General features: G+C 62.8%; 1 protein-coding gene across 1 annotated transcript; it reads left to right on the top strand.

Annotated features, from left to right (window-relative positions):
• The first annotated feature begins 208 nt into the window (after positions 1-208).
• On the top strand, positions 209-9,764 carry MEX3C (mex-3 RNA binding family member C). The gene is given in 3 exon segments (XM_063423145.1): positions 209-643; positions 645-757; positions 6,862-9,764. Coding segments are annotated over 3 exon segments (1,632 nt in total). The 5' UTR covers positions 209-347; the 3' UTR covers positions 8,085-9,764.
• Positions 9,765-13,294: the final 3,530 nt, after the last annotated feature.

Here is a 13,294-nt window from a genome sequence, read left to right as displayed (position 1 = left end):
AGGAGTGATTGACACGCAGATCCCGCCCCTTCTCTTCCCGCCCGGTAAGGCCTCCCCCGTCAATCATGAATAAGCACCGCCCCCTCCCTTTTCAGCCAATGAAACAGTGTCAAGCGCGGGGCGAGACCTGTCAATCACACAAAAAACCCGCCTACCCCCGATTTCAGCCAATGAGATCGCGCCGGGCGCGGGGCGGGGCCGCTCCTCCCCCCTCCGGTTCCGCCGCTGCCGCCGCGGCCGCGCCGAGGCCGCGCTGAGACCGCGCCATGGCCCCGCAGCCGCGCTGAGCCCCGGCCCCGCCGCTCAGCTCCGGCCATGGCGGCTCCGCTCTCGTAGCCGCGGCCGCCATGCCGAGCGGAGCCGCCGAGGCCAGCGAGCCGGCGCTGCTGCTGCTCCAGCAGCGCCTGCAAGGGCTCGGCCTCCGCCAGCCCGGCGCGCTGGAGCCGCCGGGTAAGGAGCAAGAGGAGGACAGCGGAGAGGCGGAGCTGAGGGAGGATGAGGATGAGGACGAGGAGGACGAGACGCTGCTGCTCCCCTCGCCGCTGTTACCGGCGCTGCTGCCGCCGGGCCTCGATGCTGCCGAGGGGGCGGCCGGGGCCCGCGGTGTGATGGCGGCGGTGCTGTCCCACGCCTACGGCGGGGCCCCCGGCCATGGGCGGCGAGCAGGCGGCGCTGCTCCGCAGGAAGAGCGTCAACACCACCGAGTGCGTGCCCGTGCCCAGCTCCGAGCATGTGGCCGAGATCGTGGGGCGCCAGGGTGAGTGAGAGGATGGCACGGGCGGTGCCGGGCGCGGCGGCCGTGGCGGGACTCTGCCGGCGCAGCCCGGCTGGGAGCTTCCTCTTCACCCCTGAGGGTCGGGACTCGCTTCTCTTCTCCCCCCCGCTTTGGAGACCGTCGTGTACCCTCACACTCCAGGTCTGGACGCTCATCTTCACCACCTCTCCCTTCACACTTTAGGGTGGGACCCTCATTTTGACCCTCTGAGGGCCGGGAACCCCTTCTATTCCTGCTGCCATTTTGGGGACCCTCCCCCTCACAGCCCGGGCTGGGACCTTCCTCTGTCCCTTCCCGGTGTGGGACCATCCTCTTCTTCTTCCCTCCACTTTGGGACCCCTCCTGTCCCCTCGCACTCTGAGATGGGACCCTCATCCCCTGAGGGTTGGCACCCTTTTTTCCCCTCACGCTCCAGGTTTGGACCCTCATCGGACCCTCATCTTCACCCCCTGAGAGTCAGGACCCTGCTGTCCCCTCACAACCTGGGCTGGGGACCCTCCTGTCCCACCTACAGGAGTCCCCACCTAGATAGTCCCTAAACCTGGCCTGTCTGCCACCAAACCTCTCTTGTCTACCCCTAAAACCTGGCCTGTCTGCCCTTAAATCCGGTCTGTCTGGCCCTGAACCTCACCTGTCTTCCTCTAAACCCGGCCTTTTTTACCTCTAAACCTCGCCTGTGTGCCCCTAAATCTAGCCTTTCTGCACCAAACCTGGCCCTTTTTACCTCTAAGCCTGGCCTAGCTACTCTTAAGCCTTTCTGCCCCTAAACCTGGATCTTTGGGTCAACTCTGCATCTTCAACCCAGTTTAAGCTGACTTTAGGGGCAAAAGGGCCTGGTTTAGGGGCAGAAAGGCCAGGTTTAAGGGCTATTGAGTGAGGGCTCGTGTAGGTGGGACAGGATGGTCCCACACTGGGGGTGTGAGGGGACAGGAGAGTCCCCAGAGTGAGTGGGAGAGGAGGAAGAGGGTCCCACGTGCGGTGTGAGGGGACAGGAGGGTCCCCCCGGGTGGTGCAGGGGTGAGCTATGGGGCCAACAGGCAGGGAAAAGGCTGATTGAGATAAAATAGTTCCACTTTTTATGCTTTTTGAAAGGCCTGTCTGCTGCCTCTGCCTCCCCTGGCATGCCCTGGCTGGGGTGGCTGTCAGCTGTGGCACCACGCTGGCAGGGAGGGTGGCCCTCCTGGTGTCCCCACAGAGGGGACAGCCAGCACCTCGTCCTGAGCTCTGAGCACAGTTTGTGCTGTGAATTTGGGCTCCTGGGAGCACCAGGGTTGGGAGGGACCTCCGAGTGCGGAGTTCAGCTGCTCTGCTGGGTGAGCTCTCAGGATGGAACACTCTCACCTGATAAACGGGAAAATTCACGGAGGAAACGCAGCGTGGAGAGGGGCAGGAGTGGTGAATAACAGAGGGGAAGTTTTGTGCAGGGCATCAATCTTACCACTCCACTGCTGTATTTCTCATCTCTCAGGAGCCACACCCGGGGTGGTGCTGGATTATTTCTGTAAACTCCCTGCCTTGTTACCGTGTCTCCTCGTGGCCTGTGAGCCCCAGTCTCAGGGGATAATTAACAGAAGTGGTGACTAGGCTGCTCTCTATTGTGGTGGGGGGCTGCTGGTGCCCTGGGATGGGCTCTCAGTTCACCTCCAGCTGGAGGAGAATCTGTGTGAAAATAAACGAAAACTTACCTTTCAAAAAGTTCTGTTTGATAATTATTAGCCAAGTTTAGACTGTCTCTTAAAATGGTCTCATAATAAAGGATAAATACTTTTACAGCTCTCGTTCTTAAAGTGAAAATGCTGGAGGAGGGGGTGATGAAGAGCTGCCTGAGCATGTGGATGGAGGGTTTTGTGCAGATGAGCATCCTCTGACAGGGCAGAGGGTTTGCTTTCTTCATCTTGCTTGAGCTGACTGGTGCTGTTCAGCGGCCAGGAGGGAAAAAAGCGTTGTCTGGAGTTGGGATTTTGCTGCCCATGGGTTGAGGCATGAGATGAGGTAATGGACGTGGGGTGAGAGGTGAGGATGGCCAGGGGCAGCCTGCTGACAGGCAGGACAGCGGGCAGCGTTTGGTGTGGCTGCCACAGGGCAGGGGAGTGCCAGAAGTGTTCCGGGCTCAGTTCCCAGGTGCAGCCAGCCCTCCTGGGGAGGTCTGACCAGAGCAGTTTGGGGTGGGATCTCGCTTTCTGTCCCAGAGCAGCCTCTCCCTGCTGCACAGAGCGGGGCGCTTGTCGGATTCCTGGTGCAGAACCACAGCCCCGGGAACTTTTCCAGCCGTGTCACAGCCAGCAGGAGCCCAACTGCGTCTGAGGGAGGGGAGCGCAGCTCTGCAACACGCGTCCTGGGTGCTGGGCTGATGGATTGATTGATTTCCTGTGTTCATCAGTCGCTCGGGGCTGTACTCCGCAGTCCCCGCAGGCGCTGCGCTCCCCCCGCTGTCTGTCCCTGCACACCCTCAGTGCAGGGGCTCTGCCGTGGCCAGCAATGAGCCCCCGGCTCACCTCTCCCTGCAGCACTGTCCCGGGTTCAGGCTCATGGAAAGCCGGTGCTTGTGCTGCCCCTCTGCCAGCTGGGTGCTGTGTGCCACCCCGGTGGGTCTGCACCCGGTTCCGGACCCTGCCCTCGATTCCAGGCTGGGAATTAGCTAGGGCTCCGTTAGCAGCCCGTCATTCCGGGCTGGTGTCACTAATTAGCGCACCCAGCTCCCCTGGCTTTGTGTCAGCGCCATACAGAGCCGGCCAGGCTGCAGCACCGTGCTGCCTTTCACCAGATAAAAGCTACTGAAGGCATTCCTGCGAGCTTTCTGTGCGGTGCTGAGCGTGCCGGGGGTCTGCACTGTGCCCTGGGGTCAGTCAGGGTCCCCTGCGTCCAGAGGGGCTGCTGGACACTCCCAGTGTGGATCTCTGCGCTGGGAGCCCCTCAGGAGCAGGGCAGGAAGCCCCACTCTGGTGAGGCCATTCCATTGTGGTCACGGGCTTATCACTGATTGACTCCTACTTAGATAAACTTTCTTTCAAGGTTGTCTTTTCCCTTTGTTTTTTCTTCCCAAGCTCTGTGTGTGTGTCATTCCACTCCTGTCCCACCCCAGTGTGGGCACGGAGGTGCCTTCAGCTGGAGAAGGAAAGGGGGCGGGTCAGGTTTGGCTGTGGCTGCACGGAGCAGGGCCCTGTGGGGAGCTTTTTTTGGGTGGTTCGTGTCTCAGGGCAGCCAGTCTGCCCACACAGAGCTCCTGCCACGACCACTGGGCCGTGCTGACCCTGCTGGGGAAGGTTCCCTGGCAGCTTGGAGTTATCCTGGTGGAGATGGTGGAAGTGGGCATGAGGGATGAGCGGTGTGAGGGGGCGAGGGCTGCATGGAGCTGTCCCCTCAACAGGGACAAGGTGTGTTCATAGCACCCCCTCTTAACGAACAAACTTTTGGTTACTGGCATGGCTGAGGTAGACAATGCCCTCCTCGGAGCTCTGCGAACTTCCAGCAAGTGCAGTGCTGTTTAAATGGTTGGCTCTAACAATCCTCTCAGGGGAAGGGCGGAAAGGAGGCTGCGGGCACAGGGTGAGCTGCAGGGCTCAGCCCTTGCTGGGTGCCTGGGCAGGCGGCTGCCAAACCTGTGCCTGAAAGAAAGCAAAACCAAGGGGCTCTGCTTTGTGTCACTGTCACATGGGCTGAATATCCTGCCTAAGGATGCTTACAGAGCTGGACCCAGGCTGGTGACTTGTGTTGAGCAGGCTTCCATTGTCACTGCCGAGCCAGAATCACTTGGAAGGGCCTAGAAGTCCCCTTTTCAGGCTTTCCCTACCCCTGTGCTCCACAGTGCCCTGGTGGTTTATTGCAGGAGTGTGACACGGCACGCTGCTCTTTGTCCTGCTGTCTCTGGCCTCCGGAGCCTGGGCAGCTTCCTGATTCATCCCTTGGGAATGTGGCTCCAGAGGGGCCAGCCCGGTCACCTGGCTGGAGAGAGACACCTCGGCAGGGACTGACACGGGGAGGGTGGGGAAACAGCGGCGGAGCAGAGGCAAGTGAGAAGTGTAACACGCTCCAGCTGGGGCGGTGTAACGGGGCTGGCCTGCAGCTCCGACGGGACTGACTGCGGTGGGGCTTTCCAGCACTCCCTGGAGGCACAGCCCGGCGGATATTGGCTGACTCAGAAGTACCGAGTTCGTGTGCGGTGCCTTCCTGAAGTTCTCTCTGGCTTTATCTGTGAACTTTGAGGGTGACCTTGGCAGTCTGGGATGCGAGCTTGTGCTTCAAAGCGCCCTCCCAGTTCCTGCAGGGAGCTGAGGCAGGCTGTGCCCTGCTCGCTGGGTATGCGACTCACAGGGTGCTGAAAGAAAACTCTGCCCACCCTGGTGTCCCTGCCACACCGGGAATAAACGCAAGGGAAGGAGCGGTTTGGGAATGTGGCTCTGGCTGAGCAATCTGGGAGTGTTCAGCTGGACGCGAACTGCAGAGGTCTGGTGCACTGCAACTTCATAAAACACCGGGAAAACCTTGTCTGTAACATGTGAACTGTGAGAATTGTTAAGGAGTTAAAAGGACCTGGAGTGTGGTCTGAAGTAAAGAATGGTATCAGTGTGTATGTACCGTGCTGGGTGCTCCTGAGTGAGCCGCCTATAAGTGTGACTGTAATTTCTAGGAAATAAGGAGAGGGAAGAGAGAGCGATAGTGCTGTGTGTTCCGTGCTCTGTGTGCGGTGAGCAGGCAGGCAGCGCAGGGCCGTGTACGGAGCGGGCAGGCTGCCAGGGCGAGGTGCTGCGCCTGGTACCCACGGGGCTGGCGCGGCTTCAAAGCGCGGTGTCCCCGCTCTCCCCGCGGGCGCCTCCCGCCCGCTGCCACCCCCTTCCCCGCCTGGCGGACCCCGCTGCCCCCCGCCGGAGGCCGAGCCTCCCTTCCCCCGCCCGAGCGCGGCCGGAGCTGCCCCAGATAATGAACTTCCTCTCCAGCTGTGCCGCTGACACAGCGCTGTTGTGTCGGCCCTGTCCGTGCGGCCTGCAGGGGCCCTGGAGCAGCGGCGCCTCCTCCCCCTCCACCTGGCTCTGCCTGCTCGCCGGCTTTTGTGGGGGACAGTCCTGCCTGCAGGGCGCTCGGGTGGCCCTTCAGCTGTGCCGCTGTCCCTGCCCGGGGAGCGAGGGGTGGCAGGCTGCCGGAGGAGACTGCTCCGTGTGCGCAGCAGGTGTGAGGCACTCAGAGCAAACGAGGACAGGGCAGTGAGGTGCTGCAGCTCCCGGTGTGCAGGTGTTGCTCACAGCTCCGTGTGTGTGAGGTGTGCTCCAAGAGCCATCTCTGTGATGTGCTCTCAGCTGGGTCAGCCAAGGCAGGGTCCAGGGGCTGTCTAAGGTGTCGTGGGCCTGCTCGTCTCTGTTTCGCACTGCTGCCTCTGTTTGCATCCTGCCTCAACACCTGGAGCGTCTCTGGAAACAGCCTGCTGTGCCACTGTGTCCCAGCAGACTGTGGCATTCTGTCCCTAAAAATCAAAGGGTAATCTTCCATTAAGGTTTAATTTCCGTTTCAGGCTGCATTTACTCAGGTGAGGAAAGAAATCCCACTGAGTCCCATTTGCATGTAGCAGTCTGCTTGGACTCCTGTGGGACAGTTCAAGGAGGGGCCCCCTCATGCCACAGAGAAAAGCAGAGTTTAAATAACACTGGTGACAGGAGGCAGATGAAGGGATCTCAGTGAATCAGTAATTTTGTCTGTCTGCATCACAGGCTGTGATGCAGGCCCTGCTTCCACCTGGAAATGTTTGTTTGCTTTTAGGTCACCAATGGCTGTGGGTGAAGGGCTCTGTGTGTGTGTGAGGCTTCTGCAGCACCTCAGAGACAGCTGAGGGACACCCAGTCAGGGGGAAAATGGACATTCCCTGATGTTTGTTGGGGCAGTCAGGAGCGTGGCTGGCACACAGGGACAGCCTCTGTGTCTGTCACCCTCTGGGGCGGTGCTGGGCTGGAGCAGCTCATGGCTCGGGCAGAGCCGTCAGCGCTGTTGGCAGGGTGAACCAGCAGCCTGTGGCTCCCCCGCGGCGTCGGGGCGCAGGCGGCAGCCGGAGCGGGCGGCGCTGCGGCAGCGCCCGCTGACCTCGTGTGTTTCCCGCACAGGCTGCAAGATCAAGGCGCTGCGGGCCAAGACCAACACGTACATCAAGACGCCGGTGCGCGGGGAGGAGCCGGTGTTCGTGGTCACGGGGCGCAAGGAGGACGTGGCCACGGCCAAGAGGGAGATCCTGTCGGCGGCCGAGCACTTCTCGCTGATCCGGGCGTCGCGCGGCAGGGCGGCGGCGGGCGGGCCGTGCTGCGCGGCGCCCGCGCTGCCGGGGCAGACCACGGTGCAGGTGCGGGTGCCGTACCGCGTGGTGGGGCTGGTGGTGGGCCCCAAGGGCGCCACCATCAAGCGCATCCAGCAGCAGACGCACACCTACATCGTGACGCCCAGCCGCGACAAGGAGCCCGTGTTCGAGGTGACGGGCATGCCCGAGAATGTGGACCGTGCGCGCGAGGAGATCGAGATGCACATCGCCATGCGCACCGGCGCCTTCCTGGAGCTCGGCGACGGCAGCGACTTCCACGCCAACGGCACCGACGTCGGCTTCGAGGGCGGCCCGCCCGGCCCCGCCTGGCTGGGCGCGCGCCCCGCGCCGCCCGCCCGTGCCAGGATGGTCTCCAGCTACCGCAACGACAGCTCCAGCTCCCTGGGCAGCGGCTCCACTGACTCCTACTTCGGCGGCAGCCGGCTGGCCGACTTCAGCCCCACGAGCCCCTTCGGCGCGGGCGGCTTCTGGTTCGGGGAGGCGCTGCCCGCCGTGGGCTCCGAGGAGCTGGCGCTGGACTCCCCCGTATACGACCCCCTGCCCGTGCCCTCCCCGACCATATGGGCCCCGTTCGAGCCCGCGGCGCCGCGGTCCAGCCCGGGCGGCGAGGCCACGGGAGGTGCCAGGGCCCCGCGCCGCGGCAGCCGCCCGCCCACGCCCCGCCTGTCGCCCACGTTCCCCGAGGGCCTGGAGCACCCGCTGGCCCGGCGCGCCCGCAGCGACCCACCGGGCTCCAGCCACCAGCCCGCGCTGCCCGTCTACATCCCCGCCTTCTCCAACGGTACCAACAGCTACTCCTCATCCAACGGCGGCTCCACGTCCAGCTCGCCCCCCGAGTGCCGGCGCAAGCACGACTGCGTCATCTGCTTCGAGAGCGAGGCCACCGCCGCCCTCGTGCCCTGCGGCCACAACCTCTTCTGCCTGCAGTGTGCCAACAGGATCTGCGACAGGGACGCGCCCGCGTGCCCCGTGTGCCAGGCCGTTGTCACGCAGGCCATCCAGATCCACTCCTGAGCGGGGCAGCACCCCGGGCCCGCCAGCCAGGGCGCCCTGGAGCGGGCTGCGACAGCTCTGCCTGCCGGGCTTGCCCGGCTGAGGCTGAGGCTGTGACTGGCTCCGTGCTCTCTCCCCGGGCACAGTGTCTGTGGCGTTCAGCAGAGAGGGACCGGGGCCTGCTGTGGCACAGTGACGGGAGGTTCGTCCATTACACACAGCTGAAAACACAAATGTTCTGGGCTGAAGGGTCTCTGTGGTGGCCAGGCCTCTGTGCTGGCGGCGGGAGCCTCGCTGCCCGGCAGAGGCGGCGCCTGCTGCGGAGGGCTGTGGCACAATCAGCTACCAACACTTCCAATGCTGCCTTCTCTACACTGCCAGTGCTCAAAACAGGTTTGGGGAAACTCCTTTTCTTTCGCTCGCTGCGACCACTTATGCCTAATGCTCCAGCAGTGCAAACACCTCCTCCTTTGTTGTTTTCGGCGGCCTGGTTTGGGTCACCGGCACAGCTGCGGCCGTGCCGAGTCGCAGGCGGTGCCGGGAGCGGCCGGGGCGGCCCAGGCAGGGCGGGCCGGGATCTGTGATCCCCACGGGATGGCCTGGCTGCCGGGGCAGCGTGTCCCAGCACCGCGGCCAGGCCCGTGCTCCCCTGGGGCCTGGGCCCGCCTGCTGACATTCCGATCCAGCTGTTCCGAAATCACCCTGCTAGAGAGTCTGCAGATCAAAATGTGAAGCATCGCTGTGTCCAACCCTTGTCTTGCACACACTGTAGCATGTATTTTATTTTCAGTAAGGAAAAGGAGAAACACAGAGTTGCGTGCATGCCCTTGTGTTATAATTCAGTTTTCAGCAGCCGCAACCGTGGCCGTGCAATCAGTTTGCTTCATTTCAAAAATGTCTTTTCAATCACGAGTTTAAAAAAAAACAAAAGAAAAGAGAGTCCCTTTTCCTTGCAAACAGAATACTCTTCTTGCATTTCAACCTGTGGATGTTTCCTCTTTCATCCTCAGTGTGTTCCCAAATCTGTGCTGGCATACGTTAAAACAACACAAACAAACAGAACAATATGAGAAACCAAAACCAAAAAAAAAAAAAAAAAAAAAAAAAAAAGGAGAAAAAGAGAGAAAAAGATATTTACAATGTGGAGTTCTGGTGGATTTTTTCTATTTTTTTGGAAGCATTATTTTCCCAAGACAAAGGTTTTTTTTCTCAGTATAACGGAAAAAAAAAAACAGATGAAATGAAATGAAATCACACGTATGTTGAACTAGTAAATACGCAGAAAACTTTATTTTTTATTTCCACTTGAAGAGTTACATTTCGTATTAAAAGTTTACAGATGACGGTTTTTATGTTGTGATTCCAAGTCTGGGAGCTGCCCTGAGGGCACCAGCCCGTCCTGCAGCTGCGGTGGCCGCACCGCGCAGCCAGGTCTGGCACCCACAGACCACAACGGGCCGCCCAGGCTGGCTTAGTATTTGCTAATTTTGCTACACTTCTTGTTATGTATATGTAGGGAGGTCGTAGGGGTTACAGATCCAATTTGAATAAAGTTTAAAACAAATGCATATATTTTATGATAAAGGGCCTTTAACTTATGATGGCCAAAGCACTGATATTATATATTTGCTGTAAAGAGAATTATAAGAGTTTTATTTTTCTGATATTAAAAGTTACTTAATAAAGACTTGTTTCGATTAACTCGAGGGTTCATCTGCTGTCATTGGAGGAGCCCGGGGAGGATGGGGGGACAGGGAAACCCCAAATTCCCCTGGGGGGTTCCCCGTGTGAAGGATGTGGGTGCGGGGGCTCCGTGTGAGGGGCACAGCTCTGAGCACGGTGCCGCTCCTCGGTTCGCTGTCCCGGGTTGTTGTTCCGTGCTCAGGGGCGCTGGTGACCGCCCCTTGCAGCCCGTGGAAAGGGAAGCGCTCGGGGCACGGGGACAACGGCGTTAATTCCGGTTTTTATTGAGAAAGCTTTGAACTGGGGTTCTTCCGCAGCCCCCGAGGCGCTGCGCTGCACTCCCGGCCCGCTCCGTGCTCGGGGCCGCTCCGGACCCTGCCCGAGAAGGCGCCCGCAGCTCCGCTGTGCCGCGGCAGCCGCGCCGGGCCCCGAGCCCCCGGAGCCCCCCGAGCCCGGAGACCTCGCGGGCCTCGCTGGGGTCGGGGGCAGCGCGGGGCCGGGCGCTGACCGCTGACCATGGGCCAGCGCCGGGCTCCTCCCGCCCCCGCAGCGATCGCACGTCCCGCGGGACAGCAGGGGCTGGCAGCGGAGCGCTGCGGAGCTCGGTCCCCGCGGGGTCGGTGCTGTTCAGACTCCGCCGCAGCGGGGCTGGGAGTCGCTCCCTGCTCCGAGCCCGGCGGAGGCGGGGGCGCCGCTGCCCTGCGGCGAGAGCGAGCGCCGCGGGCTGAGGGTGAGTGACACGGGCGGGAACGGTGCGGGGGAGAGGCTGGGAACCCCCGCGGGTGAGCCGCGGGCTGGTGTCCCGGAGGAGCTCCCTGCCCGCGGGCAGCTCCCGATCCCCGCCCGCAGCGTTTCTGCCCCGGGGCTGTCGGACACGGGAGCCCGGGGTGTGCAGCCAGCCGGGCTCGGGGGGACCCTGTCAGTGCCACGGCTACCGGAGGGAGCAGAAGGGGCACAAACAAAAATGAGCACCTCTGTTGTTTGGCTTTTCCGCCCTCTCGAAAATAGCCCTGGCCAGATTTATTATGAAGTTGCAGCACATTTCCAAAACCTGCCCGGGTAAAGTTTGAATTAAACGCATCTAAAGGAGCTTGCGGTGCAGGCCGTGAGGGAGATAACTGCTGTGGGGCAGAGGAGCTGCCCTGGCCTGCAGGAGATCCCGCTCCCCGCTGCGGGGCTGGGCAGGGCTGCGGGAACGGCGCGGGAGTGCTCGGACCCCGAGGGCCCCGCACGGGGCCGGGGGGCGGGCAGCGGCACAAAGCAGCCAAGGAGGGCCGGACTCCGCTCCCTGACCCCTGAGAGCCGCGGGCAGCTGCGGCTGAGGCGCCGCGCTCGGGGCAGGCTGCCCAAAGCCAGGCAGGGAGAGAAAATGGGTCCAGAAATCCAGAAAATGGTGTCGATCCAGGCGGTCATGGCAGTGCCTGGAAGGCCCCTGGGAGAACCACAGAATCCCAACACCTTTTAAGCTGGAAAAGCCCCCCAAGACCATCGAGTTCGACCCTGGCCCCAGCACTGCCCAGGCCACCACTGACCCCTGTCCCCAGGTGTCACGGCTTTTAAATCCCTCCGGGGGTGAGGGCTCCACCACTGCCCTGGGCAGCTCTGCCGGGGTGGACAGCCCTCTTCATGGAGAAACTGTTGCTGATGTCCAACCTGGGCCTCCCCTGGGCTAACTTGACCGGGTTTCCTGTCCGCGTTGTTCCCTGGGGTGCTCCACGCCTCTCTCCCCGGCCCGCACGGACCTCGGGGTGCTCCAGTGCGGGTCCCCTCCCCTGCTACTGCCACCGCCGGGTGTCCCAAGGCCACAGGAGCCGTTCCCGCCCTGCCACCGCCGCGCTGGGTGTCCCGGAGGTGTCGCAGCCCCAGCGCCCAGCCCTGTCACCCTCGCAGTGCCGGGCCGTGCCGCTGAATGTCCCCGTGGCTGCGTTTACCCTCACGGAGCGCTGCGCCCGGGCTGCTCAAACCCGCAAAACCGCCCCAAACTGCCCGGCACTGCCCCAGGGTGTGCCCACGGCCGGCTGGCGTCCTGCGGAGAACAGGACTGGAGCAGGACGTGGCCCTCGCCACCGCAGGATTCTCCCGCAGCCACCGGGTCTCCACATCCCCTCCTCCCGTGGGCCCCGTGGCCCTGGGGGAACGCGGCGCTGGCCCTTGGGGGGCTTTGCCCCCTCTGGTCCCCAGAGCCGCAGCTGCCGGGGTGGCAGATGGAGCACTACGGACATCTAGTGGCACCCGCCCCCGCGGCCCCAGGGCACCCGAACCCCGTCGGGACACGGGCAGGGACAGTGCCCTCCGGGACTGCCCAGCACAGGGACCTCCTGCCCCCTGGGCCACCCCTACGGGAATGACAACGGGAACAGCGTGGGCAGGGGGCTGGCAGAGTGACAGGGATGTCACCAGCCCCTCAGGGATGTCCCAGCCCTCAGGCAGGGCAGGGAGCCCCTTGAGCCTGCCCGTCACCGGGACACTGCTGTGGAACTGCCGCTCCCGCCAGCCCGCGGGGGCCCTGGTGGCCGCTGTCCCCGGCCCGGGGAGCCCCGGCAGCCTCCAGCCCCTGCCCCATGGCGGCCCCGAGGGCTGGCGTGTGACACCGTCCCCACACGGCTCTGCAGGAGCTGCTGTGGAGCAGCACGGCTCTGTCGCAGTGCAACTGCAGGTGAATAAAAGCAAAATAACATTTGAAAACCCCAAACGACCAAAAACCACAAAGCACCACCTTCATTTTTTTCAGGATTTCAAACGCCCGCAGCTCACTGCCCGAGGGCGGCACCAACTGGTGCCCCCAGCCCCAGGTGTGCCGTGGGGCTGAGCTGCCCCTCGGGGGCTGTCGAGCCCCGGCCCGCGGCCCCCCGGCCATCTGCTCCTCCCGCCCCCCGCGCCCCGCGGCTCCTTTCAGCAGGGGTCACAGTTCAGCGGCGGTGACATGTGGCACTGCAGCCCCGTGCAGCTGGGCAGTGGGGCCGGCGCTGGCCGCGGCACGGCTGGGCCAGGCTGGCACAGGGGACTTCCCTGGGACCGGCTGTCCCGACAGCTGGCAGCCGGGCCGGGCTCGGCGGGGAGCGCCGAGACCTCCAACCTCGGCTAGCGCCGTGCTCAGCGCTCCCGTCCCTGCGCTCACCCCGACCCCGAGCAGCCGCTCCCCGCCCCGTGCCCGCGGCCAGCAGAGCTGGACACCGCTTGGCTCTGAAGTGTGCGCGTAGGCCAAGGAAGGACGGGAAAACCACCTGAAACACGGAATTCCTCACTCCACCCGCAGGATGCCGGGCAGGAGGAGCTGGTGCTCGGACCGCAGCCTCTGGGTCCCGATTTCGCTCTGTGGTTTGGGTTTATCCCACATCTGCAGCCACATGGGCACGGCTGGGGGCTGAACGCGCAGCAGCTCATGGATGGACAGGTCTGTGCTGACCACAACCGCCGGCCAGCAGTTACAGAAGGGGTGTTCTGGAGAGGGCGGGAGCTGAAACGGGCTTGACGTGGTGATTGAGGAGCAGGCGCAGAGACTGGGCAAACAAACAAGAACCTGCAGGGAGAACTCGAGGATTTGATGT

The sequence above is a fragment of the Prinia subflava genome, chromosome Z (genome assembly GCF_021018805.1).
Source record: "Prinia subflava isolate CZ2003 ecotype Zambia chromosome Z, Cam_Psub_1.2, whole genome shotgun sequence".
NCBI lineage: Eukaryota > Metazoa > Chordata > Aves > Passeriformes > Cisticolidae > Prinia > Prinia subflava.
Note: the sequence above shows the minus strand (reverse complement) of the source record. Positions and strands in the feature narration are given on the sequence as shown.